Source organism: Cyphellophora europaea (genome assembly GCF_000365145.1).
Source record: "Cyphellophora europaea CBS 101466 unplaced genomic scaffold supercont1.13, whole genome shotgun sequence".
NCBI classification, from domain to species: domain Eukaryota; kingdom Fungi; phylum Ascomycota; class Eurotiomycetes; order Chaetothyriales; family Cyphellophoraceae; genus Cyphellophora; species Cyphellophora europaea.
In genome coordinates, this window is record NW_008481801.1 from 269,246 (window position 1) to 287,907 (window position 18,662).

General features: G+C 54.3%; 8 protein-coding genes across 8 annotated transcripts; 3 read left to right on the top strand and 5 right to left on the bottom strand.

Moving 5' to 3' along the window:
- Window positions 1-143: 143 nt before the first annotated feature.
- On the bottom strand, window positions 144-1,319 carry HMPREF1541_10551 (uncharacterized protein; the record flags this gene model as incomplete). The annotated part of the gene is made up of 1 exon (XM_008715222.1): window positions 144-1,319. The coding sequence occupies one exon, from the start codon at window positions 1,317-1,319 to the stop codon at window positions 144-146; it is 1,176 nt and encodes a 391-aa protein (XP_008713444.1).
- A 604-nt stretch (window positions 1,320-1,923) lies between these two features.
- On the bottom strand, window positions 1,924-4,784 carry HMPREF1541_10552 (uncharacterized protein; the record flags this gene model as incomplete). The annotated part of the gene is made up of 3 exons (XM_008715223.1): window positions 1,924-2,156; window positions 2,207-4,657; window positions 4,709-4,784. The coding sequence occupies 3 exons, from the start codon at window positions 4,782-4,784 to the stop codon at window positions 1,924-1,926; spliced, it is 2,760 nt and encodes a 919-aa protein (XP_008713445.1).
- A 449-nt stretch (window positions 4,785-5,233) lies between these two features.
- HMPREF1541_10553 (uncharacterized protein) lies at window positions 5,234-6,601 on the top strand (the record flags this gene model as incomplete). The annotated part of the gene is made up of 3 exons (XM_008715224.1): window positions 5,234-5,286; window positions 5,478-5,838; window positions 6,239-6,601. The coding sequence occupies 3 exons, from the start codon at window positions 5,234-5,236 to the stop codon at window positions 6,599-6,601; spliced, it is 777 nt and encodes a 258-aa protein (XP_008713446.1).
- A 1,550-nt stretch (window positions 6,602-8,151) lies between these two features.
- Window positions 8,152-9,231, bottom strand: HMPREF1541_10554 (uncharacterized protein; the record flags this gene model as incomplete). Its single annotated transcript, XM_008715225.1, has 3 exons — window positions 8,152-8,701; window positions 8,754-9,046; window positions 9,097-9,231. 3 exons carry the CDS (start codon window positions 9,229-9,231, stop codon window positions 8,152-8,154), a joined length of 978 nt encoding a protein of 325 aa, XP_008713447.1.
- Window positions 9,232-11,123: 1,892 nt separating this feature from the next.
- Window positions 11,124-12,093, bottom strand: HMPREF1541_10555 (uncharacterized protein; the record flags this gene model as incomplete). The annotated part of the gene is made up of 3 exons (XM_008715226.1): window positions 11,124-11,144; window positions 11,198-11,284; window positions 11,335-12,093. 3 exons carry the CDS (start codon window positions 12,091-12,093, stop codon window positions 11,124-11,126), a joined length of 867 nt encoding a protein of 288 aa, XP_008713448.1.
- Window positions 12,094-12,640: 547 nt separating this feature from the next.
- HMPREF1541_10556 (uncharacterized protein) lies at window positions 12,641-13,330 on the top strand (the record flags this gene model as incomplete). Its single annotated transcript, XM_008715227.1, has 1 exon — window positions 12,641-13,330. One exon carries the CDS (start codon window positions 12,641-12,643, stop codon window positions 13,328-13,330), a length of 690 nt encoding a protein of 229 aa, XP_008713449.1.
- A 209-nt stretch (window positions 13,331-13,539) lies between these two features.
- HMPREF1541_10557 (uncharacterized protein) lies at window positions 13,540-14,984 on the bottom strand (the record flags this gene model as incomplete). Its single annotated transcript, XM_008715228.1, has 3 exons — window positions 13,540-14,351; window positions 14,411-14,903; window positions 14,964-14,984. 3 exons carry the CDS (start codon window positions 14,982-14,984, stop codon window positions 13,540-13,542), a joined length of 1,326 nt encoding a protein of 441 aa, XP_008713450.1.
- Window positions 14,985-16,436: 1,452 nt separating this feature from the next.
- Window positions 16,437-18,069, top strand: HMPREF1541_10558 (uncharacterized protein; the record flags this gene model as incomplete). The annotated part of the gene is made up of 4 exons (XM_008715229.1): window positions 16,437-16,484; window positions 16,544-17,022; window positions 17,075-17,152; window positions 17,205-18,069. The coding sequence occupies 4 exons, from the start codon at window positions 16,437-16,439 to the stop codon at window positions 18,067-18,069; spliced, it is 1,470 nt and encodes a 489-aa protein (XP_008713451.1).
- Between the last annotated feature and the right edge of the window lie 593 nt (window positions 18,070-18,662).

Consider the following 18,662-nt stretch of genomic DNA (forward strand, 5'->3'; position numbering starts at 1 on the left):
GGCATTCATAATCTTTCTCAGCATGCAGAGTCTTGATGCCTATTGCACAGCAGTAGTTGCGCCCATAGCTCGAGATTTGGCGAGTTGCTGACACTGCAAGACCCTTAGGGTACTAGTTTGTTGAAGTACACCATGTGTGTCCTTCAAGTGAATTTCACCTCAGCCAGTTCACTTTCTTCTCCCGCATCGCCTTCCACGGGCACCCTGATAGCAGGATACTCCATTCCCAATACTGGATCCTCACTCTTCACAGCCCCCATCTTACAAATCCTGACCCTATCAATCACGATTCCTTCTGCCCACGAATATGCTTTCCCCGGCCAGGCCTCGCTCCCTCCTTCTCCAAAAGCCTGTATGACCTCCCTAGCATCGACCTCTCTGCCCTGCCTCCCACCTCCACTACCACTGCCGCCCCTCTTCCATTGTCGCTGTACTTTCACATACTTCAAATTCGCGACCGTAGCATGTAGCGTCAAAGGCCGAGGTTCTGCCCGCACCACACCTTCGTCAATGAATCGTCTCTGTACTGCCTCTGCGAAGCTCTGCAGCCGTCCAGACGAATCGTGAGGCGCGGCGTAGAAGACGCGCGATTTCTTTGCGGAAGGAAATGTCCCAAGCCCAATTAAAGACACTTGCAACGGCCGTGGCTGTGGAGGGCTGGCAGGACGGGTTATGTCACGCGTGATGGCCGCCGATGGTGGTGGAGGTGAGACAGGGCGAGTGAGAGTCTTGAGCGCGGACGCGACTTCTTCGCCCGCATCCATTGCGGCTGACGACCCTTGCTGGTTCTCAGAGCCCTGCACAGTCGTCTCGAACATCACTTCCGCTCCAGAACCCACATCAGCTACTGATGCTGCAACTTGCTGCAGCAGTTCTGCGTAATTGATATCTTTCAGCACTTCCAACGCCCGCTGAAAATCCGCAGCCTCCTTCAGCACCATCGTGCCAAGAGTGAGATGTAGCGTGCCCGCTGGCCTGTGAGCCTGTGCAGGAATGATCTTGAGTCCCGGACCCTGGGCCACATTATTCTCACCGTCTGCTCCTGTTCGATATTCCTCCGAGTCGCGTTCCGGTGTCTCAGCCACCCTCGCCCTGTCTCTGGCTTGGAGCTGTGATGGCTTGAGAGGTGGAGGTGAAGTGGTGACGGATTGGAAGTGATTGATACTGCGTGACAGCTGAGGTAGCGCGTGGGCATTGACAAGGGGCAAAGCGAGAAAGTGTGTCGGCTGTGGAGAGCCATTTGCTTTCTTGTTCATCCTACCACCGGGCTTCGAGCTTCCTGCAGATGCAGCAATATTCGCGCGACTGGAGTCGGACATATTTCTTACGCACACGTCGCGCTGACGACTCTGGGTCCGAGAGAAATGCGAATAGCGATTTGAAGTGCACTCCGAGGTTTGAAATAGCTCAGCAACACGGTTTTGCGATAGGTACGCGGTTGGTTGACGGCTCAACCGAAAGCAGGCGGCGAACATATGTGCGCCAGGCGGGCCGCGAGAAGCAACGGTCCTCTAAAGCTTCGGAGCAACACTACACTCCGAAAAGAATAATCGCCAGGGAATAAGGCACCGAGGATGGTATTTGGGGGCGGTGTAAGAGAGATTCAACAGTTTGAGTCACTTCGCAAGGCAACAAGGCAGACCCTTATACTTGGCTGAGATCAGGCAATACCGTTGGCCCTTCTCTTAGCAGGGATTGGCTAAGACGGGAGCATAGTTCATTTTCGACACAAGGACTTGAGAAGCTCGTCTATTTCAGTGCTTTTCACCCATTCGACATAAGCTACTGTCATTCCGTACATGGATCATAAATGTTGACATCAGCATACGTTGACAGTCCTGTCGGCGCAGACGTACAGCACGACCTGGGCCTGCAAGCCTACTGGATTGTCTTCGAGCCACAATGTTCCCGAAAATGTTAAGTCTATGCCAACGCCTGAAGTACGCTCATCGCCAGCCCCTCCTCATCACTTCGCAAGCTCACTTTAACAGTGACACCACTCTGTTTGCTGAAGGCCATCTTCACCAGCGCAGCCACTCGTCCACCTGTAACACTCTTACCATACAACTTGAGTGTGTGTGTTGTATTCGAGAGCACCACATCTGTGCCTTCCAGTGGCTGAAGGGACAGAGTGCTTGGTAGTTGCTCAGCGGCATCTGCACGAGAATTAGTGACAGCCCCCTAATGATCTGGAGATTACACATACCAGCCAGACTCTTCAGATTGCTTAGAGCCAAAGTCTCGCTCACTTCTTCGCCATTGGCGCCTGTTCCTTCCCAGATGTGGTCAAAGTTGCCTGCAAACGCTGGAGTCACGAAATCGGCGCCCGACAACTCTAGGTTCTCAATTTCATACTCATCATCGTAGCCTGTATCTTCTGGCTCGTTCGTCGTTGGATCGATCTCCTTGTTGGTGAATTTGAGACTGTTCGATAGCGTTGTGGTAGGGAACAGCGTGCCCTCGACCTTTTTGAAGGCCACATATACCACGCCTGGCTCGTTCGTCTTGAGTCGCGGAGCAGGTATTATGAACTCTTCCTCAAGAGCAGGCTCGTCGTCGTCGGATTGGCCAACAAGTACAGTGACGTTATCCAGAACGAATCCTTCAATGGTATTTTTGATATCGTACTGAAGGACGATGTGGTCTTTCAAGATGTGCTTGACAGCAGAGACCACGTACTCGGTTTCGCTCTCCGTCAGCTCGACTACAGGCGAAGATTTGAGCACGTCGCCGTAAGCTTTCAGCTCTGGAATGCGGCTGAATATTTCGGTGTACTTTTGTGCGGCAGCCGCTGACGCCGCGGGAGCTTCCGCCGCGCCATTAATCTTTGGCTTTGTCGGTCCCGTCGAAGGTGCTTTCAATGTAGGTGTGGCAGTTGTCAACTTCTTGGTCCGCTCTTCTGCCAAAGCCTGCTCATGGGATACCACAGGCACACTAGAGACATCGAAGGCTGTGCTGAATGTAGCCTTGTCGGTTGATGTGACGTACATGACGAGCTTGTGTTCAAACGTCGAAAGGGAAAACATGGAGTCATTTTTGATGAAACGTTCCGCGATGTCATCCTCCTCGTCCATCAGCCGGAGATTCAGTGCAGCACGATCTCTGACTTCGTCGTCGGTATCGTCCAGGCATCTCGTCAGCAGCACTTTTACACTCGCTTTCACTTCGGGATCTTTCTGGCCAACACCGAACTTCGCCAAGGCTGTTACGGCAGCGGCCCGGACCAGAGCATTTTCCAGTACAACTCTGTTGTAGATGTATCGGATGTACTTCGTTGGCTGAGGCGTCTTTGGACCCTCGACGCCGATAAGATGCAGGATTCTGACAGCCAGCTTGGTGAACTCGCAGTCTTCAATGAACTCACAAAGGTGCGACAGAGTCTCCTCCTTACTCCCAGGGACGAATTTGATGAGATCGAACATACTTTCGACAACGGCGCGCTTGAAGTCGTACCCTCCCTCATCCCGAAGAATACCGCTGAGAAAAGTCAACATACCAGCCTGCTTGCTAGGGAACTTCATGCAGAGCGTTCGGATCGCCTCGACGATAGTAATCTTGAACTCGTCCGTGATCTCGGTCATGAAGCCAGAGATTTGTTTCATCAAACGGTCCACACTAGCTTCGTTGCCGGTCTTGAGGAGCGTTGTGATGGCGAAGGTGGCGATCGACCTGTTGCTGTTGGAGATCAAAGCTTCAATGTCTGGATTGGCTGAATGCACAGCCTGCGGCTTGAATGATGCGAATGAATGCAGGATGCGGATTGCTGCGAACTTGGTGATGGCGCGGGGTGACGTGAGGAACAATTGTAGCACATGGATGGCCTGACTGGCCTCCGCGTCGGTAACATCAGGCATGTTGCAAATGGCTTTTGCAGCTTCGAAGTTGACCATTTCACTCTTGTGCCGGAGCCAGCTATCGAGCATCTGCATCATCGGTTTCCGCATGTTCGGGTCCTCTTCAGCCAGTTTGGCAGCCAGTCTGACTAGCATCATGACCCCTGCAGGACTCTTGACTGCACCAGCAGCGCCGTACTGCTGGACCATTTTTTGGAGGGCCATTCGGTCGTGCGATCGCATCTGATAGAGTAGGCCTATGGCGTGATATTGGTTCATGTAGTTCGTGTTCGAGGCGGCTAGGGTCTGAGAGCTACCGCCAAAGCTCAGGAACCCGCCGCCCGACTTTGAGGAACCGGCGGCTTCTTGGGTTTCTGACTGCCATCTCCGCACAACATCTCGAGCCATGGGGAGGAGGTGGTAGGAAGAAACAAGTGCAGCAGACGAGACAGCGGGTGACTTGTCCACAATAGCAGTTTTGATCAAACGTTCCATGCCCTGCACGCTGGAAGCGTCAATAATGCGGCATAACGAACGTATGGCATTAGCCTTGTAGATGATGTCGCTAGTAACTGTAAGATCTCGCTGAATGATGGCTGTGAACATGATGATATCCTCAGCCGAGGAGGCCAGCTCTTTCACGATCAAGTAGACCATCTGTCGGAGCGAGGGGTCTTTGTTCTGGAACAGCTTGGAGATACCGAAGAAGAGGGTGGTGGCTTCGTTGGTAGGGAATTTCTCGCCGGTGAAAAGAAGGACAGCAATCTTGGTGAGGAGAGTCCGGCATTTTCGAGGGGATATGGGTGACGAGTTAAAGAGTCGTGCTATGGGCGGTCAGCGCGGAGGACTGTAGCAAGGGAGGGGGCTGCTTCTACCATCTTGGAAGACGGACGTGCGGTCCAGCTTGAAGCCGGGATGGTCCGCGTCCTCATCCTTTTTTGCGTAACTCATGCTGGGCAGTTGTAGAAGATGTCACAGTCAGATCTGGATATAGTTGGCGAGGGTGCCCCTCTGGCGTGTACGACGAAAGGATGGGATGGGGCGCAGCTACCGGGGTTTCATTGCGCGGCAAGAAAAAGGGAGGGAAAGAAAAGCGCGATGACTCGCGTTCTGGGGTCTGGTGTAGGCCGTGCAAGTCGCGGGAGAGAATGTCGTGGCCTTTCGAGGAGCGCAGTGTCCAAGGTGTTCACTCAGTGGTAAATTGTGGGCTCCGCTCCGCTGAGCACAAGCCACCTTTCGGGGGACCGTTCTAAGGGTTAGGGCTATCGCCACAATGTGGCTGCTACTACATCGAAAAATCGCTGCCTTATGCTTGACTGTCCTTAAACCCACATCAACTTAGGCAGCTTCCATTCTGTACTTTTCAAACTTATCAGCAACATTCTTGGACCAACACCAAGATGGATATGCCGGTGAATGTGCCTGTCGATGATCCCAACGCCGATACAGAATGGTTTGTTATTACCCCCATCTGCTCTCTTCTCTGGAATACTCTCGCTGTGTACGACAACAGTCTTGAGCGACTGTCTGCATACATCATAGGCACACAGGATGAGCCCATCCATCCTCGAAGACCCTCACATGCATATCTCATTACCTTACACTTTCGACCGGACCACATCTGACACCTTTCTTTCCTCATAGGAACGACATTCTCCGTAAACAGGGCATCATTCCCGAGAAGCCACCGGACCCGGAGCCCATCATCCAGGAAGCACTTATTGCTGCCAAGCAGCGTGAGCACGACAATCGTTTAGAGGACAAGACGCTCGACGAGCTCGACGAGCTGGAGGATGACGAGGATGAAGCCTTTCTCGAGCAGTACCGCCAGAAGCGCCTCGCCGAGCTGGGGGACCTGGCCAAAAAGGGCAAGTTTGGCTCGGTGCTGCCGCTGCAGAAGGCGGAGTGGGAACGGGAAGTGACGGAGGCCAGTAAGGAGGCGTGGGTGGTAGTGGCGCTGACGAGCTCGGAGGGAGGTAATGTGGAAAGTCGAGTATTAAGTGAGGTAAGTCATTACTTGCATCGATCCTCCTGTTCTTGTGGCAATCCGCACACCCGACTGTGTCACATGAGGTGGCCTGCAGCCACATTGACCACGCACGATCCGTCCCTGGTCGACGCCATGTGCAGAAACAGTCTAGACTAGAAGATCACCTCAGCAGCTCGCTTGTACATCGAGCTATGCTCACAAGGCCCAGAAAGTCGGCGTATCTCGGGCATGCTTCGCCATGAAGGCCTGCGTGATTGCTTACCTTACACTCACAAAGCTCACATGGCGGTTCACCTCGACGGCCCGTGAAGCCAAGCCTCCGCTTTCCCCCCGCCTGAACACCACGCTCTTTCAACCCCGTCCCCCCTCCTAGCAAGTCAGACAGATACACTAACACCCCTCCCCAACCACACAGCTCCTCCCCCGCCTCGCAACCAAATACCCCGACATGAAATTCCTCTCCATCCCCGCCCCGCTCGCCATCCCCCAGTACCCGGAGCGCAACACACCCACCCTCCTCTTCTACCACGCCACCAACATCGCGCGCCAGGTCGTCACTCTGGCGTCCCTGAACGGCGTGCGCACCAACTTACGCAACCTCGAGATCCTGTTGACCGAAGTCGGCTGCATCGCCGAGGGGGATTTCCGGCTCAAGGAGGGGCGCGAGGATGAGGATGGGGATGGGAAAGACGAAGGGAGGGGAAGGGGCATCAAGCAGGGCGGGACGGGACGGGGGACGGGGGCCCGGGCCGATGAGGATGATGATGACTGGGACTGAAGTGGGACTGAGTGGATTGATTGACGAGGGGGACCGTTCGTGATCACACGAGGACACATATCGAATTCGGCGCCCCGGCGGCAGTGTTTACAGCACATTGTCGATGCGGGCAAACGACCTCTCCACCCTTTCGAGACAGGCGGGGTTGAGGTGCGGAGGGTTACAAAAACCGCAGGCGCTGCGCAGCACTATCGACAGCACAGATCCGACGAGCAGGTGTATGGCATGAAGACCCAAGGCTGGACTGATGCAGGAACCCTCTCCTCACAACAAGGAACCAGTGTGGCATGTGGTGTGTCAAGAATCGTCCATTGATGCGCGCCCGCATCCCACAACCTCGGATCTCAATTTAGAGGTATATACCCTTGCTTCGCTGGTATGGGGCCTTGCCCAGGAGCATGCATCTGTCTGGGATCAAGTGCATCGCTGAAAGAATCTCGCGTATCGAGCCCCCATCGGCCACGCCGGCTGCTACTACCGACGTCAAAATAATGCTACCGTTACGTCCGCTTTCGTGCGGGACCGTCATGAATCGTACATCATGTTCAGAGAGTTGCAGAGCCGCCAGTCGCCTAACCGCATGGCTACGCAACCCCTGTCAATGTTGCGTGGACCTTATCTGCACCTTGATGATACAGATCTTGTTCTCTGATCGTACGCTCGAGGCGTTGAGAGATCGATCTAGGCAAGAACGGGTATTCGTTAACGTTCCGTTCGTGTCTCTCTGACACAATTGTGGATCGCCATAAGCTTTGAGGAGATCTCTGAGCGTGACGTGAGACACGCAATCCGCCCCAATCTCCCGTCGCCTGCGTGGACCTGCCGACCAGTGACATGCGAGCCGTAGGTCAACCTCGCGCGTACCGTCGAGTGGGGGTGAGGCAGGCCACCTATGCTGCAAAGACATGTCAGGCTGGCGAACGGAATGATGGTAGCTGTTTGCCTCTTTTGGCCAATGGAGTTGAGCGCTGCCAAGACCACGCCTGGAGAGAGTTACTGGACACAGGTAGTAATGTTTCCAGTTAGTCGGGAGTAGGGAACTATGTCAGTCGGTGGGAATGCTAGATATGTGGCCTCATTGGGCACTCTCAACGGAAAACAATCCCAGGTTTCGAGCTTTTAGGGCCAAGGCGAGCCCGTGTAGAACCGTATGGGCAGGCCTCAGCCAAATGCATTCAGACCGACTGATCAATGCCGAGATTTCCGGTGATGATATCCCTTGGAGCACAAGACGTGCGGGGGAACCATTATGCATGGAGCTGCCCGGTTTGGGGGGCTCGTTTGGCTCGTTGGATGCCCCTGGGGAACAGTTGATGGAAGTGCCCAAGTTGTGCGACGGTGAGCATCAGTCCAGGCCGGAATCGTTCAACTTAGAGGACTCCATAAAGCCTTCCACTTGCCAATGGCGTCTAATGCTTCCAGTATCTGGAGACCATGATGATAACGCTCAGACTCCCTCGCTTGATGATGCGCCTGCCGTGTGGGTTGCATTCCTCAAATGGGTACAAATGCTAGGTGATGTTGTTGGAAGACAGCTCCGGTGCATGGCGTCAAATGAGTTCATCACGCCCCCCAGCTACAGCACTTTCAGCAATCACTCGCCGAACATCACTCTCCTGAAAGACAGGACCTCCTTGACCGTCACACCTTGCCAGAGCCTTGAGTCTCTCGCAGACATCTCCAACGTCCACGAGGCCTTTCCGAAAGAGCTCATGTGCCTGGATGTAATCCCAGGTCGCCCCCGCCCCCAGCAGTGGCTCGCCAGTTTCATCATCGAGCGTCAACATCTTGAGCGTGCCGAAATGAGCGTACTTGGAACTCAGATCGCTTCCGTACGACGAAGACGCGCCTGAGTGGTCTGTTGGTACATACCCAAGTGGACCAACCAACTCATCAGGCTCAGTCATGAACGGGGTCGGTCCATTGGTTTGAGACCCTGACGTAGCACGCAGGATCTCGTTCTCGGTAGCGAACTTGGCGATCTCCCTACGAAGTCTCTCGTTCTCGCCATTGAGTGTCACGGACTGGTGCTGCAGGCTCGTCAACTTGGCTTCCAAGTCTTTTACATGCTTCTCTTTTCTTTCCCGAAACGCGCGTTGCCTAATTCACCCGTCAGCAAATGGTGGTGTCAACTGTCGCGGGGCGAACCTACGCTGCCCTATTTTGAGCCTTCCTCCGACTTTGTTGCGGGGTCATGGTGTCTTTCTCCTCACTACTGCTCCGTGCAACTGCGGGGATGGATTCGTCGGGGGACATGTCGTTCGGCGGTACTTGGACGTTGTTGTGATCGAACTCGGGAAGGGACAGCGACAACTCGGGGAGTGTAGACCTGGTAGGAGAGACAGATTGCGATTGGGAGGGGATGTGGTGCGGTTGGGCGAGGAAGGTGTTGGGGTCATAGTGGAAGTTCTGCTGGAAGGCAGCGAAGGCAGCGTCGTATTGTTCCTACCAATGGTTAGAGAGATAGGGATATAGACTCGTTGAACCACACTCACAGATGTCAGTTGTGATGGATAGGGGTCGAGATTAGGAGTGTGCTGAGAGTGACCATCTTGCTGATCACCGGATTGCTGTGGTAGCCCGAAGAACTGATAGGGCTGAGGCGCCGATGTGAAATACGAAAAGTCCATGGCGCTTGCTGTAGTACACCGCGGTCGGCTAGAAGTGTGCCAGTCGTCAACCAGGCAATCGCGAGTGTCGTTGTGTTCAAGATGGGGAGAGTGGAAGGAATAGCACGCTCAAGCACAGCAATGCACATGGAGGCCCGGTGTATACGAGGGTTTGTTCGCCGATCGGGAATCAGGCAGCAAATTACAGGACAAGCGTAACTGCGCGAATCTTTGGTGGCGGTGGTGGCGGCGACAGCTCGTGCTCCGGGGTTTTATATTGCAACGGGTGTAGCAATAGACATTATAGCGGCCATGCCGGTGAGCGTGCGGGCAAGAGAAAGGGTGGGAAAAAGGTTCGTGCCTGAATGTAGATTGGCGGGATATTAGGTGCTTCATTGCAATCAACTAACTGGTGCACCCGAAGTGTCTGCGAGGCCGTCCGCGCTTGAGACCGGTAGCGCCCAAAGGGCATGATCCTAGCCCATCGTCGAGGCTTAAATTTCATATCTCCCGAGCTTGTGCAGACCAGATGCGTTGGACTGAAACCAGGCCGCAGTGTATGTACGCGTTATTCGCCTCGTCATTTAGAGATGCTGCTGCATCGACGTCCAATCGTAGAGCACACACAGATGAAATACTGCAGCGCGCACTGTCATTTACCGGCAGAACCAGGGCATTCTGGCCCCCGCGGTAATGCACAGTGGTGGGGAGACGAGGGTTCCTCCGCCCCAGGGCTCAAACTTGAACATTACGAACACGTCTCGACCGGCTGTATTTGCCACGGGTCACGCTGTCGACCCCGTCACGTGAAAGTGTTCATGATTAATACGATAATATGTGCACTGGATCAATCTCCATAACCGCTTCAATGTAACCACAGGATCTATGAGCAAGCGAGTGGGTAAGTGAGCTCGTCTCCACTCAAGACGATGGAACGGTGGGCGATGGACAGTTGAGAATGTAAGCTAATGGTCGGCAAGCTCTCTGAGTCAGCAAGAGTAAAGCGACAATGAAACCCGGGCCACCGCCCGTTGATTTGTGCGAGGGTTTCGTTGGGTTCGCGCCCGAGCTCAAGTGCTGACCCGCGTGCAGACTTGCAAGCATCTTGCGGCGAGCATGTTTAGCCTGTGCTGCTGTTGGCTGGCTTCATTCGCTGCTCCTTGCGGTAATAGGGTCTCTTCCCCTCGCTTGTGGTAACATACAACGGTCCACGCAAAGGGTCCAGGCTTGCTACCGCCCGGTCTCAGGGTTCACTGTGGGCCGTGGATTTGCAAACGATACGAGCTTGCTTTAGGTTTGACTGGATCTAAACGTTCATGCGTTCGATGCATACGGTCTTGTATACATCTGGGGTCGATTGGCGATCAATCACCGTCGATCCCGTCGTTCTGGTCGTGCTGCGTAAGCACTGCTGCACCTAACACTACATCCTTGGTTATCTGATCGGCTTGGCTGGCCACGTCGGTTCGGCACAGAGAGGCCGTGTATAATCCGGCGCAAGTCTGGGACAAGCCCAGGCAGGTTTCGCTCAGTCGCTGCAGTGCTAGTGTAGCACAGCATCAGGCAGCGCCAGCATGCCAGCATTCCAGCCTCACTTCGGACACACTTCGCCACTTCGGGCGTATATTCCACCCAATATGACCGAGCCGTGCTGGCTGCTTTGGTGTTCTTAAGGCAATTATCCGTCGTTGGTAAGCCGGGCATAACAATCACTACTAGCATAGTTTGCAAAGGTTTATTTCCTCCAAGATGCCACATACGATGCGCGGCCCAGAGTGATTGGAGTGTCGCAGCCACAGTTGCGTACGCAGCTCGTGGTCTACGCCTTGGATCAGTAGCGACTGTTGCTGAGACAGTTGGACCATCTCGCTGAAGCCTTGTGGTAGCCAATTGAGGATCAATTGTACCGATATTCAGTCGGTATCAACGGGATCCTGTGCGACCCTGTTAGATCAAATGCTTAACTTGACGTATCAGGGTTGCTTACCCAGTCTGTCACCAGATACTCATCCAGGCCTGTCAGAGTTTCCATGTCGTCCTTCTCTATCTCGAAAAAGTTGACTTTGCCGTTGGACTGGACACATGTCAGTAACCGAAGCCTTCGGCTCCTGTGGTGGTATGTACCTTTATCCTCTCCTTCGAGACGCTTTTAGGTAGGGGAATGAATCCATTTTGTAGACTCCACCTAACCATCAACTGTGCCGGCGTGCAGTTATACTTTTTCGACAGCGAGACAATGGTTGGGTGCTTCATTCGCAGTGCTCGGGCTAGGGGTGCGTATGCTTCGACCAGGATGCCGTTTTCCTGACAGAACGAGGTAATATTGGTGCGGGTGTTGAAAGGATGGACTTCTATCTGGTTGACAGCAGGCAAGACGCGAGGCTTCGAAGCAATGAGCTCCTCGAGATGCTTAACGCCAAAGTTAGACACGCCACCAATCTTGATCTCGCCATCGTCGATGGCATCCTCGACCGCTTTCCAGGAAGCTAGTCTGGCCGACTTGCCCCCATAAGGGCTGTGAAGGAGAAAGAGATCAATATAGCCCAGTCCGCAGGCTTCGACGGACTTTTTGATGGACTTGCGGGCGGCGTTGTAACTCGAATTGCTGGCCAATTTGGAAGTAAAGAATATATCAGACCGTGAGAGGCCTCCACCGTTGGCATGCTTGTCACTCAACCACGACTGAATAGCTTGGCCACACTCGTGCTCATTGCGGTACATCTGAGCCGAATCGATGCCTCGATATCCTGCCGAGAGAGCATGCTTGACGGCATCTCCAGCCTCTCGACCTGACATCAGGTACACTCCAAGATGGATCTGGGGGATGGACAAGCCATTGGCAAGACTGATGCGCGTCGACAGGGAGAAGCTGTTAGGCGCCATTGTAAGAGGTAGGACTTCACCCGCGGACAACAGGCAGCGTTGCAACGAGGAAGATGATCGTTGCGTGACGGATGGAGCAGCCTACATATCCGCTCACCAGTTTGACGTCGGCTATTACTGACATGACGTGCCCCCCAACGTGGCCGGATAAGACCGCGCCCGGGCCGCCAGCTGTCAAGCTGAGCCGAGCCAAGCCCAAGTGCCGCTTGGATGTAAATAATTGTCCCGGCTCGATGTCGCTGTTCAAGGGTAGCTTGGTGTTTGCTAACTCTCCGATTCTACACGTACATCGCGTGCATCATTGTATGCTTTCAGGCAAGCTCCGACGTCGGTCGCACTCTGCACAAGTCAACAAATGACCAGTCATTCAACCGGGGTCAGATCAGACTCTGAGTTGGTACTACCCGCTCCTTGTACCTCATAATGAATCTGTGGCTAAAAGGAACGACAATTTGGTCGCTTCCGCACCTCAAGTCAGTCACCAGCGCTTCGCTGTGCCGGTGAAAAGATCGACTTTCCACGGCGGCTATTTGTTTGACTTCTGAGCATGGCATTCTCCTCTTCATCCAGCGAAAACAATTACGGCGACCGCTCATATCGCGACGCCCGAGTTCCGGGCTTTGGTGGCAGCCCGGAGGCAGGGACTGCAAGCACAAGCGCTCCTCGAGCACCCAAACCTGAGTTTGATATATTGCGCTGGTACCCTAAGCATCAGAGCTGCCAGAGGTACTTTCTCGACCACGCTCAGCATCTCCCCGAAGTACAGGCATTCGCGAGCTTCATCAACATCCTGTTACCCTTTCAACGCGAACCAAATCCAATCCAGAGCTATTCAGGAGGAAGGCGAGGATCAGGCTTGAGCAATGACTGGGCGCCTGGGCCGTCCTCGACCAAATCGTCCGCAAGTGTGGCCACCGTATCATTGATACCCTATATCCGAAGGCTTGTCGTTTGCGGCATGGACATCCCTCCCATCCTGCAAGGATTCTTCGGTAACGACTGGGCCGCTGGCATTGGCCCCCAGCGAGAGCAGGAGAGACGAAACTATCTGTTCGCTGCCAAGTCTGGCGGCTGGGCGGCCGTCAAGCGCGATTACGATATGCTGCCGCTGGAGACGGTACCGTTCATGCAGCCGCTCAAAGAACCGACCGATGGCGAGCTGAATGCCGCCGAGGAAAAATGGAGCGAGTGGCTTGCGCTGGAAGACTGGATGGTGGGATCGAGAGCTCCTCCGTGAGCTGTCCCAGTTAGGGTCGCAGACCCCGCGTACCTTCGTCGACATCTGCGGCCGGAAATCTCGAGCACGAATAACGACTCACGACATCACAGCCGAATAGTATACTCTACAGTATGCCATTTTCAGGTTGTGGTTCGTGGAAATAAACCTTTTCTGCTTTTGCGCATTCTCGAAGCCTGCCACATCATTGGCAAACCACCGTTAGAGCTCTAAACCTGGAGGCTGTCCTTCTGAGCGACATGCAGCAGGCGCTGCTGGTCCAGGATCCGCACCTCGATGAACTGCCCTCTCTCTTGCCTCGACATCTTTTCGTTGCTCTGCTCAAAGCCACTCTCTTGCTGAACTTTCATCCTAGCTGCCAATCTCTCCCGGATGTCAGCATGCTTGATCTCATAAGGACTAGGTAGATCACGCCACGACTCCTCGCCAGCTGCTAGCTTGGCAGCCGTTATCGTGTTGAAAAAGTCCATGAAGCTGGCCTTGCTGATCGACTGCAGGATCTCCTCTCTCCGCGGTACGGTCACATTCTCCGACAAACCGGCTGTAGCGGCAGCTAGTTGAGGCTCGATATTGTCTCTGATGTACGCGCAGAGCGCCTCTGCATGCTCTCTGGGGAATGGCTTGCCATCGACACGGACCACGTAGACAATTCCTGCCATGCCAAAAGTGTATTTTTGGACACACGAGCCGAAGCCTGTCGCGCCAACCCGGAGCCGACGACAAACCTGGGCGATGATGGCCTGATTCTCGTCTGCGTTGGGCGTCCGCACAACCTGTGGACCTTTTAGAGGGACGTCGATACCTGGGAGAACAACTGTCGAATTCAAGTCGCGGGTGAGCAAGACCAGTTCGTCCTTCTGGTAGCCAGGGTCAACATCGACCTCGTATGAGTTATGAATGCTTTGGACCAAGATCGGAAAGCCAAGTAGGTTGGCAATATTTCCTCCATCGGCGTTCCAGATCGGGTCACAGCCATCGAGCACAATCTCATCCCATTTGGAACCGCCCTGCTGCACGCGACCTTTGCAAGCAATTGCTGGCCACAGCACACGCAGACCACGGAGGTGCTCCTGGTCGAACCATCGCGATATGTCTGGCCAAGGTAGTCCGCTGCGTTACGCATATCCCGCATATCCATGTCGCCATGGGTCAGGCGCCGCTCCTTATCCTTGGTAGCACGCGTCACGAACACGGGGCTCCTGAAATCATCCCAGCAAGCTCCGCCTCGGGTGAAAGATCGCAGGCCGAGGTTTTGCGGATCCACGGCAGGCTCAAAGGGTGGTTTGATTTTCTTGAACCAGACTAGTGTGTCGTCGGGGCCTCTGGAGAAGTTTCGTCCCTCCACAGCGTTGCACATGAAGCTGCAGCCGTCTTTGTCGTTTGTTGCGAAGAAGCTACGACTGTCGAAATCTTGCTGTCCTGTTCCTTCACCGACTTGCAAACACAGCTCTACCCACTCGAAGCGAACGGGCTCGCTGCCACCCGGGAACAGAAGCGCGCGACGATGAAAGGGGCCAGTACGGTCGGTGTTGAAAGTGGAGCACAGAATCTTGTGGTTCTTCCAGTCGATCTTCTGGCATTCTGCACAGCTTATAAGGTTCAAACACATCTAACGATCAGATGGACACCATACCTTTGGAGCATTAGCGAGCATCTTTGCACACCTGGCACAACTTGTTCCCCTTGCGAATACACATGATGCAAGTCTCATTGACGGCTGCTGCGTCGGTGTCCATCGTTGCCGACCCAGCTCGTCTTGACGGAAGATTCGATAGCTTGGGAACACTGGCAGTCGTTTCCCCAGTGGGGCGAGATATCTGCGCACAGTCTGATGTAGTAGCTGAGAGGAGCCAGGAGGTTTTCAGAAGGAGAAAAAATGTCAAAGCCATGGAAGAAAATTACGAGTCAGAAAGGTCGGCAAACAAATTGTGACCTGGGCCAGGTCTCCGTCATCGAGCGACCGTCAATTCACTTGTAGTGGATAGCTCAGGCATGCGTCAATACTGAGAGGAACTCTTCAGCTGCTGAATGCTTCCGTCTTGGTCAAATGTTCGCTCCTCGATTCCGGCATCAGACTGAACAGAGTCCTTACTCACTCGCCTGCCGACGGGCCGTTCTGCTCCAATTGATGGATTGCCCCAGTGTGCGTGCAGGAGTTGCCCAAGTGGCGAGCTCGGCGCAGCCACACAGCATCCCAAGACCTGTCTCACCATTTTAGAAGGACCACATACCACTGCTTCACGTCAAGTCACTGCCATTCCGCCAGCATGACGAAAAACATAATGAGACCGTAGCTGCCTGACATAATGCTCAGACAGAGTGGTCTCAAGACTCAGCCAATACGTAGTTGGTGCTCTGTAAGTCACTTCGTTGCTTTCTGCCACTGACTGGGATGAAATGTTACTCCTCGTAGACCGCTGTGTGAGCAAGGCTGAAATCCCTGGCAAGGCTGACTCTATGTTCGTGAGCTTTCGGATCTAGGAAGGGCAGGCAGCTGCGGTGTACGTCAAGGATGTCCTTGGTCATACGACAGTTTTATGCTAGTCTTCATAAGTTCAGTTGAAGCAGATGTTGCTGCCCCACGAACGGCCACATCGGCGTCCCATGCCCGGGCTTGGAAGAAGGAAATTGGAAAGGTCCTCGGGTCAACGCTCTGCCAGGCATTATTCCGCACCACTTGGAGCTTCTTTGGAGAAATGCTACCCCTGGCTCCTTAGCAGCAGATACTGGAGGATCGGCAGTCGTTGGTCGAAGCAAGCCAACAGTCAGGCAATCCCACTCGACTTGGCATTTCCCCGCACAATCAGCCACTACGCCCGGGACAAGCCGTCGATCCCTGCCGCTTCTTGACCTCCCAGCTTGGAGAACCTTCTTGTTTCTTGGTGCAATGCCACACTTGGGCTCGATGTGTCCCATGCCGGAAGGGGTTGCCGCCTCCCTTGAGGAGATGGGACCGACGCACCAGTCCGATCGGACACGGAATTGTCGGTCAATCTGCCGGCATGGCCTACTAGTATAAAGGTGCCATGCTCCTCAGAGCCACTCTCCCTCGAAAGCTCGCAGACTCGTACGCCACCACTCTCATCAGCTTTCAACAGTCGTAACGATGGAGAAACCGAGCCCACCGGACCATGTTGAGGAGCGCAAGGATGAGGTAAGTTAGCCGTGCTCCAGCTCGTGCCCACATGAGATAGTCATTGACCGCCGGTTCAGACCAAGACCAGTCCTGATGTGTCCAGTCTCGAGGAGAACGGTGAGAACCGTGCTTTCCAGTTCGATGAAAAGCGGGGCAAGAAGCTCAATAGGCGCTTAGATGCCAGACTGTTGCCCTTGCTCTGCTGGGTTTATCTTCTCAATTTCTTGGATCGCGGCAACATTGGCAATGCTCGGGTCCTCAACGCCGAGACCAACGATGACCTCTTGAGCCAGACCAACATGACTTCTGATGGCTACGCTGTCACTGTAACGCTGTTCTCGGTTGCGTACGCGATCTTTGAAGTCCCTAGCAACTGGGTCATGAAGCATTATGTCCGCCCATCGTTATGGTTGGCATTCCTGCTTTTTGCGTGGGGATGTCTCACCATTGGCACAGCTGGTGTGCAGAACTATGCCACTGTCGTTTCACTACGCTTCCTGGTGGGCGCATTCGAAGCTGGCTTCTTCCCGGGTATTGTCTACCTGATCACCATCTGGTAAGCCGCCTCGATCGTTGACCTCGTGTTCATTCGGCTAACGTCATATCAGGTACCGACACAACGAGAGGGCGCTCAGGATCGCACTGGTGGTGGCATTTTGCAACCTCGCAGGAGCTTTTGGCGGCAGGTCAGTCCAGCACCCATATGTCCGACACCACTTGTTTTCTGACAGGTTACAGCATCGCTTACGGGATTGGCCATGTCAATGGCGCCGGTGGCTTGGAAGGATTTCGATGGCTATTCATCATCGAAGGCATCATCACCGTGATTAGTGCCATCCCTTTGTGGTTGTGCCTCCCCGACTATCCGGCTCGTGCAAAGTGGCTGAACGAGGATGACAAGCGCTTCGCCGAGGACAGGCTGAAGGAGCATGGAGGTGGTTACAACCGTGACCATGCCACCAAAAAGGAGTGGAGAGCGACGGCCTTCTCTCCCCGGATGCTGGCACATTACGCTGCCTACATCGCCGATGTTGTCCCTCAAGGTTCCTTCACATTCTTCACGCCCACCATCGTCACCGGCCTTGGATACGAGTCTGTGCATGCGCAGCTTTTGACCGTCCCTCCTTGGGCTGTCGGTTTCGTCGTTGCCATCTGCCTTTCCTATTCCGCCGACCGCTTCGATGCTCGCGGCTGGCACATAACAGGTGCCTCGATCGTCGGCGGTATCGGCTGGCTGACAGCTGGCTTACTCCCGCACGATGCCTATATCGCGCGATACGGCTGCTTGTGCATGGCTGCGTGCGGAGCATTCCCCTGCGCGCCTTCGTTAACCAACTGGGTGACCTGCAATTCCCCAAGCCTACTCACCATTCCCTTCGCCATCGCCATGAACAACTCGTGTGCCGGACTTGGGCAAATCATCTCGCAGTGGATCTGGAAGCAGAATGAGCGGACAGATGGGTATCCGACCGGCAATTTCGTGTGCGCTGCCTGTTCCTTCTACGTGGCGGCAACCGCGATTGCGCTGAGGATCACATACGGGCGAATGAACAAGAATGGGACACTAGATGCTCGGGGCGAGAAACGCATTTGGTCGTACTGAATTGTGTAGTCATGTGGTCCCATGGATTGTCGCTACGTTTATATTTGGCTACCCAACTGTCGTGTAAAATCGACGCCTCCGCCTCCATGGGAGAGTACGGCAGTATAATGGCAAATATATCCATAAGTTCCAATTCAGCAGCAATATTTCTGCACTAATGCCTGCCATCGAGCTCATAGGAAGAGTGGCAATTTGGGACGGCAGAAGCAGACTCGAGGGGATGGAACTAGCCGAATTTGGACTGATGCCTGTTTTCGCCGCCTGATGAGGCAAATCTTCGATGGCGTCAAGATAATTCATCCCTCGACAATATTCCATTTTATCCCATAGCTCACACTCCCCGCCGCCAAAACGATGCGACGAGAATGACATTAACGAAGGACATCAGCGGACCCAGATTCCGGCCTGTCGGGCCAGTTTTGCAGGCCCACGTTAGGACGGCTATCGGTGACATTGGCGCGTTATCTCTTAAGTGAGGTTTTCACCGGCCGCGACCAGGGTACAAAGATGGATCCGAGGCTGCTGCTAGACCCGAAGGCTGCTCTGAAGAACAAGAAGAAGGCTGGCAGTAGTGAAGGTGCGCTCACAGCCTT